The 23,935-nt window shown below is 41.2% G+C and overlaps 1 protein-coding gene across 2 annotated transcripts in view; it reads left to right on the top strand.

The window, feature by feature from the left end:
• LOC149152441 (putative aspartyl aminopeptidase) overlaps window positions 1-23,935 on the top strand; it is a 156,142-nt gene that overhangs the window by 6,536 nt on the left and 125,671 nt on the right. For both annotated transcript variants that reach the window (XR_016262539.1, XM_089439464.1), the window contains exons 3-5: window positions 18,399-18,477; window positions 20,377-20,579; window positions 21,146-21,215. Coding sequence is in view for 1 of the 2 variants with exons in the window: in XM_089439464.1 (XP_089295590.1) it covers window positions 18,399-18,477; window positions 20,377-20,579; window positions 21,146-21,215 (352 nt within the window). In the remaining variant the exon portion in view is untranslated. The remainder of the gene's footprint in view (window positions 1-18,398; window positions 18,478-20,376; window positions 20,580-21,145; window positions 21,216-23,935) is intronic.

Below are 23,935 nucleotides of genomic sequence, written 5' to 3'. Positions count from 1 at the left end.
GTTAGAGATAAATAATTAAAAAATTATATCTAAGGGAAAAAATATTTCTCATAGAGGGACCAATCCCTTAGAAAAAATAAAATAATTATGTGAAAACTTTTTTATTAATAAAACTTATATGATAATAGTTAGTAATGATAATAGTTAAATAAACATAAATAATCAAAATTGAGCCCTTAGATCCTTTTTCATATATTTAGATAGTGCTCGCCCTTCAGATGGTTTGGAGACTTTGCCATTGACATGATCAATAACTTCATTTTCCTTGAGGACTAGATCTAAACTCCTTTTCCATGCAAGGAAGTTCGATGACCCAACCAACTTGTTGTTCTCCTTGAAAAATGAAGTCATTTTACTAGATTTAATTATAGAAATAAATATAATTACTTGTCAAGTGAAGATTAACTCTTCAACTTGATCCCTTTGTTGATGATGATTGATGACTTCTTGATGATGTCTTGATACTTCTTGGATGATCTTCAAGGATAAGGATTTTATTTTGAGATGAAATCCTTTGCTTCAAAGAGAGGGAGATTGCCTTGATATCTTTGATGATGACAACGCCTTTGAACTAGCTACCCTTGGATGAGTGGTGTTCAAGATGCTTCAAATCCAAGTCCTTCCTTTCTTTATTAGAGATAGGGTCTTTGAGGTCCTTTTCTTTGATGATGACTTGAGCGAGGATCCCAAGACTTATTCTGGTGAAGACTTCTTCTTTGATCTAGGGTTTTGACACTTCCTTGTAGATATTGACTTGGCTTTTAGGATGAGATGATCTTCTAGATCTGTTATGATGCCCTTCTAAAGTTTTGGTCCTTAAATGCTTGAGTGTCCCTTTTTGAGAGGCCCTACCTTGATTTGTTACTTTACCTTTGATACCATGTTGAGAAATCTAGGGCATTAGGATTAGGATATTTCTCTTTGATGATAATTGCTTGTGAATGCTTTTTACTTCTTTAGATTAGAATCTTTTTTTAGTTAGATTATTATAGTATCCTTCTTCATCAAACAACTACCAAAGCATAACCAATAAAGAGGCAAGAGACAAAGAATGTAGGCGATCGGCCAGGGCCAAAAGAGGAAAACCCAAAACGAATTCTTCTTCTTATAGAGACTTCAATTGATGAATACCAAGACCAAGACCCTTGGCACAACAACCTCTCCAAGACCAAGTCACAAGATCCTTCTTCACTGCTTCTTCTTCTTGCTTGTTACCCACCATTTTGTGGGTGATATCCCTAGGAGAAATTTTTTTCCGAGATGGTCCTCAGTTGGCAACCAACAACCCCTTGCAACCACCAGCTAGCTCATTGTGCTATTTCTTCACCATTTGAACCAACCATGTGTTCTCTCACCCATCTGTCATGATCGTATGTTTGAAGTTGGGCCTCCTGAACCTAAAGGTATGCCTTGTCATTTGGTAATTGAGTATTGTAGTTTGCTTATCATGGATAATTTTGGGCATGGATTAATGGGGGGATTCGGCGGAAAGAGTGGGCTTGGTTTGTGCTCTTGTCCCGTAGACCTCTTTTGGATGTTAACCTTGGACCCTAGTCTCGTGGGATCTATTTTACTAACCTTGGGCTTTAGGGATGGTACTACATGGGAAATCGTGATTTTGGTTACGTGGTTCCATTCCCTCATCCACATATATCACTCCCCTTCTACTCATAACCCCATTCATCATTTCTCCCACCTGGGTCCACATCACTCCATTGGGTCCACATTTGGTTAGCCTTTGCCCTCCCCTTTCCCACAGCTTGGGTCGGGCTTGGAATGATGCCCCAGAGGGTGATGCAGCTGAAAAAAAGAAAGTAAAAGCATAATTGGCCGCATTCAACAGGAAAATGTACCAAGTGGGACCACTGTTTTAAGAATCGGTTGGCTTGAAATTGACTTGGTCGAGTTGGTCTGAGTCATGCCCTCACTGGGTCGACTCGGCCTTCGAACTGGTTCGGTTGACCGGGTTATTACCGAGTCGGCCGAGTTGTCTAACAACTCGACCGACTCTACTCGGTAATAACCCGGCTGGCGCAGCCGAGTTCGGCTCTAATCGGCCGACTCAGTGACAGCAGCCTGAAAAAGAAAAAACAATGATTTTCTTTTGAACTTGCTTTTTGGGGACCCCAAACCCATTTCTAAATTGCCTATAGGTTATTTGGGGTTCCATTCCTCTATCCTAAACCCTATAAAACCCACCCAAACCGTCTCATTTCCTCATAGCCATCTCATTGCATTTGAGTGAGAGTTTGTGAGGAGTTGTGGAGTTTGTTTTTGGAGTAGCAGTGAGGAGTCTTGGGTAGGCATTGTAGCAGGAGTGAGGAGCTTCTTGGGCAGCCATTTGGAGCAACATTGAGGAGTTGGTTTGCTGGAGCAACCTTGAGGAGGCAGTTTGTGCCTAGAGGTATTTTTTTTCACTTGTAAAAATCTGTTTTTGCTTATTAATTTTTATGTGCAAATCTGGAAATTGAAAAGAGTGTTTTTTGTGAAAGAAATGAACATTGAAGTAATGCTATTTTTTTTGTTTTCGTTTTCATTTTAAAATTTTTTGCTTTCATTTCCAAGTCAAAAAATGGCACCTAGAGTGAAAGATGCTGCTTGGGCATATGTTGAGATGGTTGATAGTCAAATGCATTGCAAATTTTGCCATAGAAAAATTAAGGAAGGTCCTGGGGGAATTAATAGGTTGAAACAACACTTGGCGGGGATTAGAGGCCAAATTACTCCATGTGAATCAGATGAAATTGGGGAGATTAGGAAGGAATTGTTAGCCAACTTTGAGAAGTTTAAAGAAGAAAAGGCTAGGCAAAAAGAGTTAGAGGTTGAAATTGGGAGGAAGAGGAGTATATAAAAAATGTTGGCTACCAACCCCCATATTGATTTTGAGGGTTTTTCCTCTATCCCTTGTATTGTTGCATCTAACCTGTCACGCCCCTACACCTGCGATAGTCTTCCAACCGCTTATAGCGAGGTGCGGCACCACCGAACGCTTTCTTTTCACCAATACTAACATTCATGGACTACGCCTAATTTACTTGTACTTACTTAGTTTGTGTTTCGCAACCAAGTAAAATTATGTTTATCCTTTATACCAATGAACACCCATACTCATTCATTATCAACAACAATTATAACAAGAACAACAATTGCACAGTATAAAGGGAGGGGCAACTCTCTGAACAATGAGTCTGCCCAACAATATATATTAATCAATCTTTCTTTGATAATACAATCATCACAAGTAATGCTTGGCAAAATCCAAGCCAATACTTAGCTTCTTTTACAACATAGGCAAATCATCCTTTTACAATAACCTTGTGCATGCCTTGCACAATGGGTGGGTGCTCACCCGAGCCACCAAGACACCCTTGTCAATCCCAACACAAATATGTACTCAAGACAACCTTGGGCACACCTCGCCCAACCCTCGACCGGCTCTAAGTATCACCAAGACTGCGCCCTTGAACAATGCGCATGAGCTATGCGCATTTCCCTTCAAATCTGCGCACTTCCTTTTTACCCCTGAGCTTATGCGAAGTTGTCTTGCGACTTCTGTTCGTTGCAAATGAGGTTTCAACGCACATAATATATATGCGTTTCATTGTGGTTCCATCGTGGGTGGTGGCACTCCAGCCGACCCCCAAAACAAGGTTATCACACCCTTTGTAGCGCCCATGTATGCGTCGGCCCGCCCATGTTTGCAAGTCGGCCCACGCCCATACCTTCCACGCTCGTTGGGTATAAGTCACCGTCGCATCTTTTGCCTTAGTCATTTTTCCATCGTCGCACTTCGTCGCACCTCTGCCCGGCGTTCCATCCGCGTTCGGTCGTGCGCGCCCTCCGTCGCATCGCACAACACTCCGTCGCATCGCTCGCCCGGGTCGTGCACCGCGCGCCCGCTCTCGTTCACCGTTCGCCCATCGTGCCCGCGCTCGTTCACCGCGCGCCCATCGTGTCCGCGCGCCTACGCTTGGTTAGAACTCGAGGACCTTACACAACCCCTTCCGATATGTTCCTCCCTCTTTGGAGTCTATTCAAGAAAAGGGTAAGGGTAAAATGATAAAGAAGGGTGATATGAATATCAAAAGTTATTTCACTGTCACATTGTTAATTTTAGGTATGTTCTATGCTTAGAGCAATTTATTTCAATTTTCACAGTTGGCTCAATATCTTTTCCAGATTAGCAATCACATCAACATTAAAGTAAACTGCAGATAGAACATAAACATAAACTGCAGAAGACAAGCCAAGACAAGAGGACACAAGATGTGGCACTAGCTAGTGACAAACCTTAATGTGGGGAAACCCTTGATCAATTCTTCTTATACTTCAATAGTTTAGCAGAGAGAGAGAGAAATAGTATGTTTACAACAAAAGTTAACACTTTGACTTATCTAGATAAGAGCAAAGATCATCTCTAAGAAGATGATACATGAGATCAGTGGAAGACATGCTGCTTCAACTAATTCTCCGAGGTGACTACTTCACCTATCATTGTGCTGCATTTCGTCATCATGCTGCACCTCACCGTGCTGCACCATGCTGCATCCATCATCACTATGCTGCATCTTATCATGCTTCATTAATCATGATTGTACCCATCACTGTACTGCATTATGTGCCATTGCTACACCATGTTGCCGTACTGAACTATGCTCTGGCTGCACCTTGCTTTCTTGTTGTCCTTAGCATGCTTGCTGTTGCATGCTAGTTGTCCGTTGCATGCTAGCTATAACATTGCATGCTTGATGTATTTGCTGCTAAGTACCATACAATTGTCCCAATGTTAGTTAGCTGTCCCTTGCATGTTGTTCTCCTTTGGAGACAGATGCTTCTACAGTTCCCGGCAGTTTCGGCAGTTTCGGCTATTCCGGCAGTTTCGACAGTTTTGACTGTTCCCGCCAGTTTCGCCAGTTCCGCTAGTTCCAATAGTTTCGGCTGTTCCCAACAGTTCCAGCTGTTCATTCTGGTAGCGCTCGACAGTTTTGGATGTACTGGCTGTTCCTGGTAGTTCCGGCAATTCCGGCAGTTCATGACAGTTTCGGCTGTTCTTGGCAGTTTCCGGCAGTTCCGGCAGTTTCGATTGTTCCAGCTGTTTTGGCTGTTCCCTGCAGTTCTGTTAGTTCCCGACAATTTCATCAGTTCTCGGTAGTTTCGACTTCTGCCCTCTAGATTAGGGCAACGCTACCCCTTAGGATCTCTCCTCCTACTAAAACCCAAAGACAAGTAGAGAGGAAGAGATCCCAAGTGCGTTAAAATGGCTTGAAGGCCACCTCTATTTATACTAAAACGTTGAACACAAGTGGGATTTATTTGGTTGCTGGCCGACCTTGACGAATTGTCCCATAACAAAAATAAATTCATATCTCCATGAATACTTATCGGAATTGGATGATCTTTAGATCAATCCTACACCTCTCGATGAGAGGGATCCAAGAAAAATATCAGCTTCCATTAATAAGATGACCCACATGGAGTTTGGCCCTAGTTGCCAATTTTAACACTCCCTCTCAACTAGGGAGAACTCCATCTGCTGATCCATATGTCCGACTGTACTATCTCTGCCATCAGTGCCTTGCATTGCTCTGCTCTGCTAAACCATGAAGAAGAAGAATTGATCGAGAATGTCTCATACCATTCTCTACTGACCCGAAGTCAGTTTCATCTGAAGAGAGTGTGTCACATCACTCTTACTGGCCTGAAGTCAGCTTTATTTATCCAAGATCAATATCACAAGAGAGTGTCTCAAACCACTCATATTGATCCCAGATCAATGGAGGTCATCCTAGCATGGGAGTACAATAGATACATCGATGCGTCCATAGATAATACTACTATGGTCCCTAACCCCATTTCCCTGCTCATTGATCAGATGAGAGGTACTTCCCATGAGTCCCAGACTGCATGGGTAGGATGCCTCGACAGGAGAACTAATCATCCTGTCCACAAGAGAACGAATCATCCTGCCCCACAGTTGCCACGGGAGAACTAATCATCCCGTTCCATAAGAGAACTAATTATCCTGTTTCACAGTTGCCACGGGAGAACTAATCATCTCGACCCACAGGAGAACTAATCATCTTGTTCCACAGTTGCCACAGGAGAACTAATCATCCCGACCCACAAGAGAACTAATTATCCTGTTCCACAGTTGCCACAGGAGAACTAATCGTCCTGGCCCACAGGATAACTAATCATCCTGTTCCATAGTTGCCACGAGAGAACTAATCATCTCGGCCCACAGGAGAACTAATCATCCTATTCCACAGTTTCCACGGGAGAACTAATCATCTTGTTCCATAGTTGCCACGGGAGAACTAATCATACTTGCCGATAGGTGAACTAATCATCTTGTTCCACAGTTGCCATGATGTTAAAATTGGAAACTAGGGCAAAACTTCATGTGGGTCATCTTATTCATGGCTAATAATATTTTTATTAGATTCCTCTCGTCGAGAGGTGTAGGATTGATATAAAGATCATCCAATTCCGATAAGTATTCATGGAGATATGAATTTATTTTGATTATGGAATTATTATCAAGCCGACCTACAACTCATGTAGGCTCAGAAGCCCAACAGTCGCATCTATTCACCCACCAACGTTGTGTATAAATATAAGAGGACTTTTCCTCATTTGGACTCACTCATCTCATCACATCTCTCTCTCTCTCTACTGCGCAGATATGAGTCTCTTCTCTACTACGCTGAAATGGGTCTCTCTCTCTCACAAATGTGAAGCCGGAAGCTGTTGAATTTGAAGCTGCAACTGCAGAAGTAAAGATTGATTTGCGTGGCCTAGAAGATCTCCTCTTTGGAACTGCGCTGTAGGTTCATCTGAACCTCCTTTGAAAGCCGCAACTTTTGGTGGTGGAATGAAGTCAATCCGACGAACGGTTTGCAAGATATCGACTGCCCTAGTTTGAAGCCGGAAACTGCTGAAACTGAAGCTGCAACTGCAGAAGTAAAGATTGACTTGCGTGGCCTAGAAGATCTCCTCATCTGAACTGTGCTGTAGGTTCATCTGAACCTCCTCTGGAAGCCGAAACTTTTGGTGGTGGAATGAAGTCAATCCAACTGTCGGTTTGTGAGATATGGTCTGCCATAGTTTGATAATGAAGCCGCTAATGCTGATGCTATTGATCTAGGGTTTGCTACTGTTGATATGAATCAGATTTATTGTACTATTTCTCTCTGCTGAATTATTGAAGATAAAATAAGATTTGATCAAAGGGTTTCCCCACACATTGTGGGGTTTGTCCCTGGTTAGCCGCCACATCTTGTGTCTCTTGTCTTGGCTTGTTTTCTGTCGATCGTTTAATGTTCTATCTGCACTTTACTTTATGTACATGTGATTGCTAATCGGTGGAATATAATAAGAAAAAGAAGTAAACTGTTATAAGCATAGAACATACCATAACTTAACATGGTATTAGAGCCGAGGTGAAGACAAAGCCCGAGCAAGAGCAAGAGCAATCATTGAAGAGAAGATTGGCAAGGCTATCCTAAAAGAACTATGGGGTCCTCAACACTCTTTCCTGCCGAAGACAAGCTCCGTGAGAAAGCTGACTATCACGGATGGAAGATGTCTATCGATCTAACCCTTGAAGATCAAGGAGTGCTGGACCATGTAAGAGGCAATATTGTTGAGCCTTCATCAAATGCATGTGTTGCTGCTTAGAACAAATGGAAAAATGGAGAAGTCAAAACAAAGAAGATCATCCGGGACTCTATCGACAAGCGCTTGGTGGTCTACATCTCTGATCTAGACACCTCCAATGAAATCTACGACAGACTAGTGAGTTTATTTAAAGTTAATGATGCAAATCAAGTTTTGTTTCTTAGAAATAAGTTGAGGGAAATCAAGAAGGGTAAAGATGAAAGTATGCAAGCATACTTCTTAAGAATCACCGAGATCAAGAACGATCTCCTATCTATTGGGGAAACCATTACTGACAGAGAAATGGCCACTCACAACTCTCGGAGGATTACCATCTGAATGGTATGTGTTCAGGGCTACTCTTCTGAACAATAATGTAATTCCTAGTTTCGAGGAATTAATGGCTAGATGCAACAAGGGTAGAAGAGCAGGAAATGCCCTTGCCTAAAGGTCCTCCTGCTGTTTTTTCTTATCATGCAAAGAAAAGAAATAATTCCGGGACTAAATCAAAAGGAAAGGCTGGACCTAAGGCTAGAAGAAAATGACGATGTTACATTTGCGATAAAGCAAGTCACTATGTATGAGGTCATGAGCATCATGGTAAATGAGATCATGGACATAAAAGGCAACATGAGATCATGGACATATAGGATAGCATGATGATGATGCACACTAGTTTGAGCAGCATTATGATGGATAAAATCATGGACATGGGCAACATGATGATAATCATGATTAGAGAAGCATGGTACAATATGCAGTGGTGCAACTCGAAATCCCTCTAATGGCAATCAAAGGAATGACAAATTCAACAGCAAAGGTAAGAGGAGAGCTAGGAATCAAGGAAGAGGACAAGCATTCAAGAAGGCTAGAAATTCCAGGATGTATGAAATGCACCTAACCTCAAAAAGAACCTAGTCTCCATCTCGGCAACGGAAGACAAAGGCTACAAGGTAACCTTCAGCGATGGCAAGGTACGTATATGGAAAAATAATGTTAAATATGCCTTTACACTTGGGTTTAGTTTTGATTCATTATATCAGGTCGATGGAAGTCTACTAGGTGTCATGTCTTATGACACATCTCTTCAGTCCGAACTTTGGCATTGGAGGTTTACCCACCTTCACTACAAAGCTGTACCCGATGTAAGACAGATGGTAACAGGGATGTCCGAATTCCAAGTAGAGAAAGAAGGTGTATGTCCGGGATGTGCCAAAGGAAAGCTCAAAAGGGGACCATTCCCCTCAAGCCAAAGCAAGACCTCCGATATATTACAATTGGTTTACTCAGGCATACCTGAGGTTGGCATTAAGAGGGAGACTACTACACCACATACTCCTGAGCAGAATGGTGTGGTAGAAAGGAAGAACCGCACAATTATGGAAGCTGTCCGGGCCATGCTACATGATCAAAGTCTTCCTAAGTTTCTATGGGCTGAAGCTGCAAACGCTGCCGTATATTCATGTGCCGAAAGAGAAAAGAAATAAATTGGGAGCATCTGGAAAGAAGGGAATTTTCGTGGGCTATGGTGAAAATACTAAAGGATATAGAATCTATGTAGCCGGTCAAAGGGAAGTCATAATTAGTCATGATGTCACCTTTGACGAAGATATGGCTCTTAGCAAGGTGATCAATCTTCTGACTTTGAGGAGCTCTCAAGAAGTCGACACCAAGGAACCGAAAGAAAAGGATGATGAATCAATGCCTGATGTAGAAGAACCCATGGATCCGATTGATCCTCATCCACATGGGCCTTCCTCTTCTAGGAAGAGGCCTTCATGGCTTAGGGGGATACTTGATGATGTTGAAGGACATGCTGCACCCTGAGGAACCTTCCATCAAAGTAAGAAACTTGTCAGGTATCAGGGATACCTGACAATCATGAGCACAATCATACAAAATGAGCCTTCGTCATTCTCAGATGCCGTCAAGCATCAAGTATGGAAGGATGCTATGACCGAAGAATACGAGTCTATCATAAAGAATGATGTTTGGGAAGTAGTTCCCAGACCCCAGGACAAGACTATTGTTACTTCCAAATGGCTTTACAAGATAAAGCATGCAGCAGATGGAAGCACAGAAAAGTATAAGGCTCGTTTTGTTGCTCGAGGTTTCTCCCAAAAAGAAGGTATAGACTATGATGAGATATTTGCACCTGTTGTCAGATATACGACCATCCGCTCGATCATAGCCCTTGCTGCTTCACAAGGATGGAACCTACATCAGATGGATGTCAAGACTGCGTTCTTGCATGGCTCGATCAAATAAGAGGTCTACGTGGAGCAACCCGAAGGATTTGAGATTTATGATCGAAAATCTCATGTATGCAGGTTGAAGAAACCTCTCTATGGGCTGAAGCAAGCACCCCGAGCATGGTATGAGAGGACCGATAGCTACTTGATGAAGCTGGGATTCACTAGGAGTGAAGCCGATCCTAACCTTTACTTTAAGGTTGAAGATGACAAGCCTCTCATACTGGTGTTGTATGTGGATGACCTCTTTCTAACAGGTGCAGACCCTCTCATTCACAAATGTAAGAGGGAGCTGGCCTCTAAATTTGAAATGAAAGACCTAGGATTGATGCACTACTTCCTAGGACTTGAAGTGTGGCAAAAGCCAGGAGAAATTTTCCTATCTCAAGGAAAATATGTGGTAAATATATTGGAAAGATTCGGTATGATGGATTGCAAGCCTGTGACTACCTCGAGGATCTTAACTTTTAGAAGTTATATGGTAGTGATGTCGGACCAGACTTGGGAAATGCCTCTGAGTTTCAAAAACTCATTCGCATTGATGCTCTTGGTGAACCTCCGTCCGAACATATGTTTTGCAGTTAGCTTTGTGAGCTCATATTTGGTTGAGCCTCACTGGATTGATGCCAGGAATCTTCTGAGATGTCTTCAGGACACAATCTCTCATGGATTAAGATACACTGCCGGAGATGTGAGACTACTTGGATATACTGATGTTGATTGGGCAGGCAGTGTGGTGGACCGTAAGAGCACTTCCGGGTACTGTTTCACCTTGGGATCTGCTTCGATATCCTGGATGAGCAGGAAGCAGAAGTTGGTGGCTTTGAGCACTGCCGAAGCAGTATATATTGTTGCTAGCATAACCTCGTGTGAGGCAGTTTGGTTGCGAAAGCTCTTCAGTAAGCTATTTGGATTTACATTGGATACCACTGTGATTCTCTGTAACAACCAGAGGTGGGATTCGATTATTGAGGAATCCCATATTCGTCAATTGCTCCAGCAGATAGACATCATTTGGGATATGGTAAGTCGATGAGTAAGGAAGCTCCATCACATTAAGATGATGTACAGGTTGATACACCTTGTCAAAGCCCCGAGGAAAGATCTAATCTGTGATTTTCCCAAACGACTTGGAGTTGGCAAGAAACCTTTATAGAAGGGTCCTGCATGTTGCATACATTGAGCTCTGGGAGCTCTGAGGGCTTGCTGTTCCTACTGGAGCAACATATGACCACAAGGTGACTCACCCTCCCTTGGTGGTGCACACTGGAACAAGATGATTCGCTCTCTTGTGGGACAAGATGATTCGCTCTCTTGTGGAACAGGATGATTCGCTCTCCTGTGTAGCAGGATGATTAGTTCTCCTGTGAGGCCTGGATTGATGTGTTCTCCATGGCAGCCTGGATTGATGTGTTCTCCATGGCAATTGTAGCAGGATTGATGTGTTCTCCTATGAGGCCTGGATTGATGTGTTCTCCATGGCAATTGTAGCAGGATTGATGTGTTCTCCTGTGAGGACAGGATTGATTAGTTCTCCTGTCGAGGCATCCTACCCATGCAGTCTGGGACTCATGGGAAGTACCTCTCATCTGATCAATGAGCAGGGAAATGAAGTTAGGGACCATAGTAGTACCGATGGACGCATCGTTGTAACTACTGTACTCCCTACGCTAGGATGACCTCCATTGATCTGGGATCAATGATACTGGTCTGGGACCAGTGGTAGGAGTTGTACCATACTATGACGCTGACTTCAGGTCGGTTGAGACTGGTCTGGGATCAGTGGTACATACTCTGAGACTGACTTTGAGTCAGTGGAGGATGATATTGGTCTGGGACCATTGGAGTTGTACTCACTATGACGCTGACTTTGGGTTGGTTGAGACTGGTCTGGGACCAGTGGTACATACTCTGAGACTGACTTTGAGTCAGTATGATACATCCTCGATCATTTCTTCTTCTTCATAATTCGGACAAAAGCAGAGTAGAAGAGACAATGCAAGAGCAGAGCAGAACAGAACAAAAAAGTACAGATCAGTGCAGGGCAGAACAAGACAAAGCAGAACAGGCAAAATAGAGCAGAGCAGGGCAAGGGTCAGGCTGTACAAGGCAGTGCATTTGATGGATGAATAGTAACGACCGATAGACAGATTGCAGATGAAGTTCTCCATGGTTGAGAGGGAGTGTTAAAATTGGCAACCAGGGCAAAGCTTCATGTGGGTCATCTTATTCATGGCTAATAATATTTTTATTAGATTCCTCTTGTCAAGAGGTGTAGGATTGATATAAAGATCATCCAATTCCAATAAGTATTCATGGAGATATGAATTTATTTTGATTATGGAATTATTATCAAGCCGACCTACAACTCATGTAGGCTTAGAAGCCCAACAGTGGCATCTATTCACCCACCAACGTTGTGTATAAATATAAGAGGAATTTTCCTCATTTGAACTCACTCATCTCATCACATCTCTCTCTCTCTACTGTGCAGATATGAGTCTCTTCTCTACTGCGCTGAAATGGGTCTCTCTCTCTCACACATGTGAAGCCGGAAGCTGTTGAATTTGAAGCTGCAACTGCAGAAGTAAAGATTGACTTGCGTGGCCTAGAAGATCTCCTATTTGGAACTGCGCTGTAGGTTCATCTGAACCTCCTTTGAAAGCCGCAACTTTTGGTGGTGGAATGAAGTCAATCCGATGAACGGTTTGCAAGATATCGACTGCCCTAGTTTGAAGCCGGAAACTGTTGAAATTGAAGTTGCAACTGCAGAAGTAAAGATTGACATGCGTAGCCTAGAAGATCTCCTCATCTGAACTGCGTTGTAGCTTCATCTGAACCTCCTCTGGAAGCCGAATCTTTTGATGGTGGAATGAAGTCAATCCGACTGTTGGTTTGTGAGATATGGTCTGCCCTAGTTTGATAATGAAGCCGCTAATGCTGATGCTACTGATCTAGGGTTTGCTACTGCTGATATGAATAAGATTTATTGTACTATTTCTCTCTGCTGAATTATTGAAGATAAAAGAAGATTTGATCGAAGGGTTTCCCCACACATTGTGGGGTTTGTCCCTGGCTAGCCGCCACATCTTGTGTCTCTTGTCTTGGCTTGTTTTCTGTCGATCGTTTAACGTTCTATGTGCACTTTACTTTATGTACATGTGATTGCTAATCGGTGGAATATAATAAGAAAAAAAAGTAAACTGTTATAAGCATAGAACATACCATAACTTAACACATGAGAACACTAATCATCTTGGCCCATAGGAGAACTAATCATCCTGTTCCATAGTTGCCACGGGGTATCACAGGGGAAGGTTGAACCTATCATCTTGTACATAACGCACCACCAGGGGAGGGTGAGTCGCCCTGTGGTGGTATGTTGCTCCAGTAAGTACCCCAAGCCCCCTAGAGCTCCCAAAGCTCAATGCATGCAACATGCAGGACCCTTATAAGGTCTCTCAACGACTCCAAGTCGTTAGGGAAAGTCACAAATTTGACCTTTCCTCGGGGCTTTGACAAAATGTCTGCGACCTGCACATCAGTCTCAATGTGATGGAGCCTTCTCGCTCATCGACTTACCATATCCCAGATAAGGGAGTATCTGATGTCTATCTACTAGAGCAATCATCGAATACGGGATTCCTCAATAATCAAATCCCCCCTCTGGTTGTCACAGAGAATCACAGTGGTATTCATCATGTGTACAAACAACTCACTTAAGAGCTTATGCAACCATGCAGCTTCACATGAGATCATACTCGTAGCTATGTATTCGGTCTCGGCGGTGCTTATAGCAACTGACTTCTGCTTCTTGCTCATTCATGATATCGAAGCAGAATCCAAAGAGAACTAGCACTGAGAAGTGCTCTAGTGATCCTCCACATTGTCTGCCCAGTCAACATTCGAATAATCATGCAGTTTCATATTTTCGGCAGTGTATCTCAATCCATGAGAGATTGTGCCCCGAAGATATATCAGAAGATTCCTGGCACCAATCCAGTGAGGCTCAACCAAATATGAGCTCACCATGCTAATTGCAAAACATATGTCCGGACGGAAGTTCACCAAGAACATCAACGTGAATGAGTTTATGAAACTCAGAGGCATTTCCCAAATCTGGTCCGACATCGCTACCATATAACTTCTAAAGGTTAACATCCTCGAGGTAGTCATAGGCTTGTAGTTTATCATTCCACATCCGGAATCCAACTCTCTCTTACTTCTGCAAATGAGAGGCTCTGCACTTGTCAGAAATAGGTTGTCCTCATAAGGTGCTGGTATGAGAGGTTTATCATCCACAAGCTTCAAACAGTGGTTTGGATCGGCTTCACTCTTAGTGAATCTCAGCTTCATCTGACAGCTATCAATCCTCTCATACTATGCCCGAGGAGTTTCGCTTCAAGCCATAGAGGGCTTTCTTCCACCTGCATACGTGAGATTTTTCTTCGGTACATCTCAGACATGTACTTTCATGCTCTTTTTGAATTTAGGCATCCCTGTCACCATTTGACTCATAGACCTCTGGTGCTATGTGTCAATGGACATGGTCCCCAGTGGACTTCCTGCAACTTGATACAACCCTGAAGTCAAAAACATCTTTGAAAATTCTATTTTCAAAGACGTACCTTTCCATTGATGAGTGCCACCTTGTAACCTTTGACTTCCATTGCTGAAATGGACACCAAGTTCTTCTTGCGATCAAGTATATAAAAGAGGTTCTGTAAATGAATCGAGTTACCCTCATTCAATTGAGGGGTAACATTCCCTACACCCTTTCCGGGATAAGTGGCATCGACTCCAATTATAATCCCACGATTGTTTCCATCTCTACCAAATTAGAGAGTGCACCCTTCTATCTGATGAAGTGCCTTGAAGCACTACAATCGATAAGCCAGATTCCCAAAGAATCTGAAGGAATCCACTAATCCTTTTGTCCTTTCCCAACTATCTTCGGTGATTGCTCTTTCACTCTTGCTTGGGCATTGTTTTCACTTCTGCTTTGATACCATGTTACTATTAGGTATGTTCTATGCTTAGAGCAATTTATTTCAATTTTCACAGTTAGCTCAATATCTTTTCTAGATGATCAATCACATTAGCATTAAAGTAAATTGCAGATAGAACATAAACATAAATCGCAGAAGACAAGCCAAGACAAGAGGACACAAGATGTGGCGCTAGCCAGGGACAAACCCCAATGTGGGGAAACTCTTGATCAATTCTTCTTATATGTTCTTCAATAGTTCAGCAGAGAGAGAGAGAGAGAGAGAGAGATAGTACGTTTACAACAAAAGTCAACACTTTGACCTATCTAGATAAGAGCAAAGATCATCTCTAAGAAGATGATACATGAGATTAGTTGAAAACATGCTGCTTCAACCAATTCTCCAAGGTGAATCTTTCACCTATCGTTGTGCTGCATTTCATCATCATGCTGCACCTCACCGCGCTGCAGCATGCTGCACCCATAATCACTATGTTGCATCTCATCACGCTTCATTAATCATGACTGTACCCATCACTGTATTGCATTATGTGCCATTGCTACACCATGTTGCCGTACTGACCTATGCTCTGGCTGCACCTTGCTTGCTTGTTGTCCCTAGCATGCTTGTTGTCCTTAACATGCTTGCTGTTGCATGCTAGTTGTCCCTTGCATGTTAGCTATAACATTGCATGCTTGGTGTATTTGCTTCTAAGTACCATACAACTGTCCCAATGTTAGTTAGTTGTCTCTTGCATGCTTCTCTCCTTCGGAGACAAATGCTTCGACAGTTCCCGACAGTTTTGGCAATTCCGGCTGTTCCAACAGTTTTGGCAGTTCCCGGCAGTTCCGACTCTTCTGGCAGTTCCTGACAGTTCCTAGCAGTTCTTGGCAGTTCCAGCAGTTCCCGCTGTTCCCGACAGTTTCGGCAGTTTCGACAGTTCCGGCTGTTCTGACTGTTCCCGGCAGTTTCCGACTGTTTTGGCAGTTCGGGTGTTCCGGCTGTTCCTGGCGGTTCCTTTAGTTCCCGACAGCTTCGCTAGTTCTCGGTAGTTCCGGCTTTTGCCCTCTAGATTAGGGTAGCGTTATCCCTTAGGATCTCTCCTCCTACTAAAACCCAAAGACAAGTAGAGAGGAAGAGATCCCAAGTGTGTTGAAATGACTTGAAGGCCACCTCTATTTATACGAAAACGTTGAGCATAAGTGGGGTTTATTTGGTTGCTAGCCGACCTTGACGAATTGTCCCATAACACAAATAAATTCATATCTCAATGAATACTTATCGGAATCAGATGATCTTTAGATCAATCCTACACCTCTCGATGAGAGGGATCCAAGAAAAATATCAGCTTCCATTAATAAGATGACCCACATGGAGTTTGGCCCTAGTTGCCTATTTTAACACACACCCTCCTCTCCATCAGATGCACATGGTCCTCAAGCTAGTAGAACTTTGCAGCCCACTTTAGATGACCATTGGAAGAAAGAATTGAGGGAGACTGCTTGTGATTACATATGTAGATGGTGGTATGATGCTGATATCCCCTTCAATTCTTCCCATTCACCATATTATGAGCCTATGTTTGGTGCCATACATGCTGTTGGAAAGGGCTTCAAAGGCCCTACTATACATGAGATAAGGGGGTATTGTTTGCAGAAGGATTGGCTCAATAAGAATCAAGGCTTGGATTGCTCCCCCAGTCATGGATTTTTGACCATATTGCCATGGGCTTTGGCTAGTGGGTTGAGCTTGTGCCTCATTGCATCGGGCAGCTATTTACCATTCATGACATGTGGGAATGGTAAATGGGCCCCAGGTTCATCTTTGGTTATGCGGGGTTATTGACATGTCTCCAAGTGATGTGTTGCGCTGGCGGCCCTAGGACTAGTGGGTGACTAGTTCCTCTATTCGATGCCGATGCTGGTATACTCTCACTATGGGTTAGGTGGGATTCTTGCAAGACTCCAAGCAATGACTTGGTAGACTGGTGACCTTGGACTAGTGGATGACTAGTTCCTGTATATTATCCTAAGACTTTCAAATCTTTTCTTGGAATGGAGAAATTTTATTCATCATATGTACATTTATGGAAGTCTAGGAGAAATACCTCCCTAGCTAAGAGGGAGTGTTGAAATTTTGTAGCTGCAGTTGGTATTTAAGTCAACAAGTGAAAAGAAAAACAAATTTAATTTTAAGGTGCATGTAGGCTCCATGTTGGACAGGTCGGCCCCACCACTTAAAGGGGCTTGACCCTTTGGGCTATAAGTCCACTTGATTGAGCTCATATATATAGAAAGCTTGTCCTCCTCATTTAATCATCACTTTAACAACTCAGATCACAACAATAGGAATATTTCTGTTCACACGTGCAAACTAAGAAGACTCTTTAACCAGCAAAGTTTGACTGTCTTATCTATGTTTGACCTGCTTTGACCTTGGCATATTCTGGCTACTTTGACTTGGAACTTGGAATCTTGGCCTGATTCATGGACGAATATTCTGAGCATCTTTGACTTGATGTTGACCGAATCTTTGAAGCAAAAAACTGGACGTTGACTGCACTTGTTGACTGGCTTTGACTGCAGGTCAAACTGGGCAGTTTGAATGAAATTTTCCTGTGGAGCAGCTGCGGCGAAATTCAGCTTCTTGACCTCAGTTGTCCAGAAGCAGCAGAATGCTGAATTTCGGCGTCTTTAACCAGATTTGACTTGTGAGCAGAAGTTTGACTTTCGCTTTCTATTGACTTGGTTTCACATGGAATTTGGTACCGTCAATGGGATAATGTTTTGACTGGAAAATCAGATGTACATTTTGATTGAATTGGACAATTTCTCCTAAGAAAATGCTAGCTGGGTTTTTCCCCTGGTTTGGGGTTTTCCCAGGATAAATTTTGTGTCTCGTCTTTGGCTGTATCTTAATGTTTCTACTGTTATTAATAATTATTGTTTAATGTTGAAGATTTCCTATGTATAATTGCTTAATGATGAAGTGACACAAGATAAATAATGAAAATATCATTGGAAGTAATTATCAGTCTAGGAAATCCTGAAAAATCAACACTTTTGACGTTGCAAACCAAGCCCATGGACACAGGTACATACGGGGCCTGAACCTACCCAATAGCATCCTTGACAGCATCGAGATTTGTTCCAACACTAAGTGGAAGGTCCTCTCTGAATGCACAACTTAAGGTTACAAGTGATTCAAGCACTTTTCCCTTATTGCTGATTAGAGGGTCCTCCAACCTAGCTGAATACAAACCTCTATCACCTATCAGAGAGCTCCAAATCTGGACTCCCACAATGGGGTTCCTTGAGAAACCAACCGGCTCATCCTCCATTCCAATTGCCTCTTCTTGCCTAATCTCATACCTTTTTCTTGCCATATCATATATTAATGCTAACAGTAAATAATATGTTTATTTTAGGCTTTGTAGGGGAAGCGATGCTTCAGATTTAGTATTGTTGCTTGTGATTTTAAATTATGTAATTTTTGGCAGGTACACTGCAGGGAATGGGTTTGGCATAGTATGTGCTCATACAGATAGTCCATGCCTGAAACTTAAGCCTTCTTCAAAGGTAGTTCCTTGATCTTGTTTCTTGTAATTAGTTACTTGATCTTGTTTCTTTCAAGTTAACTTTTCTTTTTGTTTGTTTGTTATTATTTTGTTTTTTATGTGTAAAAATGATTAATACAGATGAGAATGTTGGGCAATTGCATCTCTAAGTGTTGAAAGCCATATATGTATGAAATTTGGCCATATGTAGCATGTAGAATGAATGAATTGTTACCTCACAAACTAGCTCCTTTAGATTAAAGTTCCAAAGATGGTACTAGCTTATGGGGATCCAAGAGGTTGGCCATTGTCACCTCACCAAGTCTCTTCTGCACTTTAGGCTAGGGAAAATGGAAGCCTAACCAAGGGAGGCTGCCTTATGGATTATTAAGCTCACTTTGTGTATATGGAGTAGAAGTAAAGAAATCTTAGCAACAATAATACAAAAAAGGAAAAATGAAACTGATTTGAAGATTTGGGAAATGGTGGATGAAAGGGAGACTAGTGCCTTCCTTGCTTGGGAAATGGAGTCATATAACAATTTCATAGGGCAATCTTAAAATGGTTTGGGGGCAGCAAGTAGTTAAATTGATGTGCATAACTATAAGTTAGAACCCTAGTTTGGTTGCTTGATCTACTAGTATACTGGTGCAGAGGGTCTTTTATAGATCCACTACTCAAGGCAAATATTAAGGATGTCCCCTACAAAATACCATTTACACAGGCACTGAATTAAGTGATGTCATATGTCTAATAATTCATCTTGAAGGTAAGAAACACGAAAGGTAGATAAGAGGGAGGAAATCAACTACCCTAGCCATTTCCATTAAGCCAACCATACCTTTATATGGCCTTGGATTTTCTGTCATCTATGTACCTGGAAACAAACTTCCTATTTAGTGTCTAGAACATATAGCCATACATAAAGAAATTGTACAAATTGTAAAGACAACTTGTATTCATTCTTTGGGATGGTTAGAACTTGATCAATGTTAGATCTAAGATCATTGTACAGTGTGACAATTCTGTAGCACACTCAAATTCATATCATCTTTTATCATCGAGGATGATAGTTCCAAGAATTGAGAAAGATGAGAAACTTTTCATGAATAAGCTTCGAGGACAAAGCTCTTCTAAACGGGAAGACAATGTTATGAACATAAGTATGTATAAATAATAATTAATAAGTGTAGTTAGTCATGAAAGGGCATGCCTTAAAAGGACATGACCGTTCATGAAGGGGCACCTGCCTAGGTATATAAATGGGGCCCTCATTTGTAACCAATCTAATCTCTTGTACATTCAACATTCTTATATATAAATCTTATTTGTCCTATAACGGGTAATTACATAGTCCAGATATTCTGAATATTTGTGAGTATATGAACATTGTCCTTTACAGTTCTCTTCAATTTTATCAAATGATTCTATGGCTAAATGACTCGAGGATGGTGCAGACCATGAGCTGTAGGGTGAATGCAAGAAAGGGGTTCAACATAGAGATAACAAGTCAAAGATCTGTCCAATGTGGTTGCATTCTAACTGGTTAAGCTAAATAGAGTTGATCCCAGAAATAAATCAGCTGGTTTAAAAGCTCAGCCCTTTTATAGTATCCAGAAACCAGTCTTAAAATCCCAAGATGTTTTTCATGAAATTTGCTTGAGACCATAAAGCAGCCTGAGAATCAGAGTCTCAGTTCTGAATTTATGTAAGAAATGCAATGGTACAATTAATAAGATCAATACAATTATAAAATAGCACATTCTCTTTATAATGCCATATTTTCCCATTAAGTGTGCCAATTACTGTCTAGCATTTAGTGCGCCCATTTTGACTCGTTACATTAATTAAAATAAAATGATAGTATCCAGTGCATTCTCTATTAACCTTGCTAACCATCAACTTGCAACTTTGCATATAGGTCATTAAAGGAGGATTTCTGGAAATAGGTGTTCAACTGTATGGGGGTGGATTATGGCACACCTGGTTTGATCGAGATTTGACTGTTGCGGGCCGTGTGATGGTAAAGCGAAATGTTGATGGTGCTGTTTCATACACACATGAACTTGTTAGAATCCAAGAACCTATTCTTAGAATACCAACTCTTGCTATTCATTTGGACAGGTAATTTGACATTATAGTTGTTATGTTTCTTCACAAAGCTTGATAATGTAAATGTCATGCAACAAACATGCTGCTGTACATCATCTCCTGCAGGTTGCCTCAGTACATTTTATCGTGTTGCTCCTTTGATCTGTTGTATGTTGCATTATTATATCATGCTAAATCTTCCATCTATTAGCTTTGGATGATTGCTATATCATGTGAGAGATCTCTAGAGTCTAGAGTCTATCTCGACTGTTACTCTGTTCTTCTAATCTTTGGACCAGAAGAGGAGGGTGGTTGAACCTAGTTGCAATGGTTCAGATTTTGGGGATCTCTCTATTACTAATTCATTTCATGAGATTTCAAAATCACTGTTGCATTGTTTCTCAGGTTTGATTTTTCAACAGGGAAAATTTCAGATCATGAGAGGCAAACTTGAAACTACAATTTATTTCTGATACTTCCTATGCCCTCTCATGAAAGAAAGATATAGTTTAAGCAATATGTTTATGAAGAAGTTTACTTTTAAATGCTTAGGGTCAAGGTTATGATTTCTGATGAGTTTTGCTTTGTGATTTCTGCAGGGCAGTGAATGATGGATTTAAGATTGATAAACAGGCCCATCTTATACCTGTTCTGGCAACAGCTGTCAAGGTTTGAATTTATCTTCTGCACTAGTATCAGTGATCTCATTTTGTTTATATTGCATTCCTTATTGTATAACATATACATATAATGTGATTTTTATAGGTCATTTCATAGGTCTAGTTAGCTATTGCTGAAGGATCACTAACTAATTTAACTTTATTTGTGCAACTTGAATGTTCATTATGACCTGCCCTTCACTTGACCATCTTGCTTGGAAAAAACTTTGGCTTTATCATCTTTATACATTGAAAGTGGTCCTCTTTAAATGTCTACCACTTTGTCAAATTCTCAGAAGGTGTTACAAATAAAATATATATAAATAATGTAAAATAATGTAAACAATAGTAATCGTAAATAATGAGTAGTTAATTAATAGTTAGGTTGAAGAGGCATGTCTAAATGAAACATGACTCTTCATGAAGAGACACTTGCTTGATATATAAGCGAGCCTTTCGTTCTCATTATAAATCTTTCATTCTTATTCTTATTCATTCATTTTAATATATGATATTTGTATCCCCGATGGATAATTTCATATTCCAAGTCTTTTGGAGTAATTAATCTGTAGAAGGAACTTTGTTCACTTCATTTAGTATCAGAGTAGTTGATCCTCTGGCTTCTTCACTCTTGCACAGAGCTTGTTCTTCGGTCACCGACCCTTGGTTATCAATCGTCATCAACATTGTTGCTGTCATAATTGAAGCGTTTCACTACACATTGGGAGATTCTCCATTTTTCAGACCTTTGGAGAATCTCCCAAAAAAAATTATCATATAAAAGGAAGCAAAAAAACAACGTTTGTTTAATAATAATTCAATTTAGGGAGCAATTTTTTTTGTGGGAGTGCGCTCTCGAGGGTTCACCTTTCTCTTTGATGGCTAGATGCACGTGCATGGTACCAGTGGACTACTCTTTTGAGTAAATCTTATTATTTGTGTTCTTCTTATGTTTCGGGGTTGAAACATGTTTAAGGGGGGTTGGAATGTAGTATCCCTAGGGGGGATAGTATGAGGTACAGAGGGAAGTACCCAAGGGAATAATGTAATAATGGGATGGGCCATAATAATAAATAGAGTGGTTAACCCGTATCATGTAAGGGACCACAAGTAGTTAGCAATAATATAATAAGCCCATTGTATTAGATAGATGGTATTGAGGGAACCATGGTAATGACCCATGGTATTGTATGTATGAGGTCTATATAGAGGCTAGAGACTCCCATGGAGAGATGTCAAGGAATATTGTATGGACAAGCATATGGCTTGTGGAGTGTTCTCCTTCCTTAAGGAGTGAATGTATGGTGTTGCCCTACCTTAAGGGTCTGATTAATAAAGAAGCATTTCTATCTATTTTTATCTTGTTATTTCTTGGGTATATTTATATTTATCATATATTTTCAGATCAGATCTATTACATTTTCCCTCACTGTACTGAGACAAAGTTTTACCTCAATTGCACTGAGCCTATCTCTATACTTCTGTACCCTAGTCCGAGCTCCTTCATCGAACTTTCTTTTGCACTCTTATCCGAACTTAGCTCTGTAATTGTCACTCAAATTTCAGAGGGATCCGAATCTTTCTGAATGTGTAAATGTGAAGAGCCTTCACCCATATATATAGTGGTTTCCCTCTGTAAATAAGCCGTCATGAGTATATGAATAAGCATGTCTCCATAATGTGAAGCCGACATGAGTTCTTCACTTCATCTTGAAGCCGACATGAGGAAGAAATACCTTGTGCTTGTCTTGGAGGGCTACTAGACCATGCTATTGACTCATATATATTCTTCATTCGTGACATTGACTTGATATGACTTTTATGACAAATCTTAAAGGCTCTCAATGGGAGCCATCTAAAATAAAATCCCTTGCTCATGAAACCCATGAAGCAAGCCTTGCAATAATAATTTTATTTTCTTCTTTACATCATTTACAAAAGTCACAATTACATGTCATTATGAAGATTGAACCTAGTTACACTTTTCAACACTCCCTCTTAATTAGGTAGGTATTCATAATGGTACTTGGTTATTCTCAATCTAAAGAATTTCTCATAAAAAGAATCAGATTGGTAACCCATCTGTATAGCATCATATCAACCAACGTTGTCACATAACAAGGCCTTGCTAACAACTCTATCTCTCCACAAGATCAGAGCACAATGCTGGTGAGACCAATGATTTGTAGACATCATCATCATTGTCTCTCAAGGTACATACTCCGCCCGGGTGCTCACAGCATTGTTTTACAACCAGGCCGAGTTGACTCGGAAACGGCCTGGTCAAACCGAGCCGATAAAAAAATTTACGACCAGGCCAAGTAACCGGCTAGGTTGGCCGAGTCAACTATGACTCGGCCTAGTCATCCAATGACCAGGCCGAGTCATAGTTGACTCGGTCAACCAGGCCGAGTCATAGTTGACTCGGTCAACCAGGCCGAGTCCGTATTGACCAGGCCGGGTCAATGAAAACCGGCTGGGCAGGCATAAAAGACATAAAAAAATTCATTTTTTTGGTATTTTTCAAATGTTTAATGGAGTTTAAGGATTCCAAACTGTTTAATGCAGTTTAAGTCACATATGTTTTAATATGGAATCGAAATCTGCCATATATAAAACTTTGAACAGACTAACCTTTGCTGAAGTAATCCTGTTGCAGACTAATTTGAGAAACCTATTATTTTCTGAGAAGTGTAATCTGAGATCAGATTTCTAAGATTTATTTGAATC

This window comes from Pinus tabuliformis, chromosome 9 (assembly GCF_031772625.1).
Source record: "Pinus tabuliformis cultivar Carrire ecotype Pingquan chromosome 9, CPIR1, whole genome shotgun sequence".
Lineage (NCBI taxonomy): Eukaryota > Viridiplantae > Streptophyta > Pinopsida > Pinales > Pinaceae > Pinus > Pinus tabuliformis.
The sequence above is the reverse complement of the archived record's forward strand: the minus strand, read 5'-3'. Positions and strand labels throughout refer to the sequence as shown.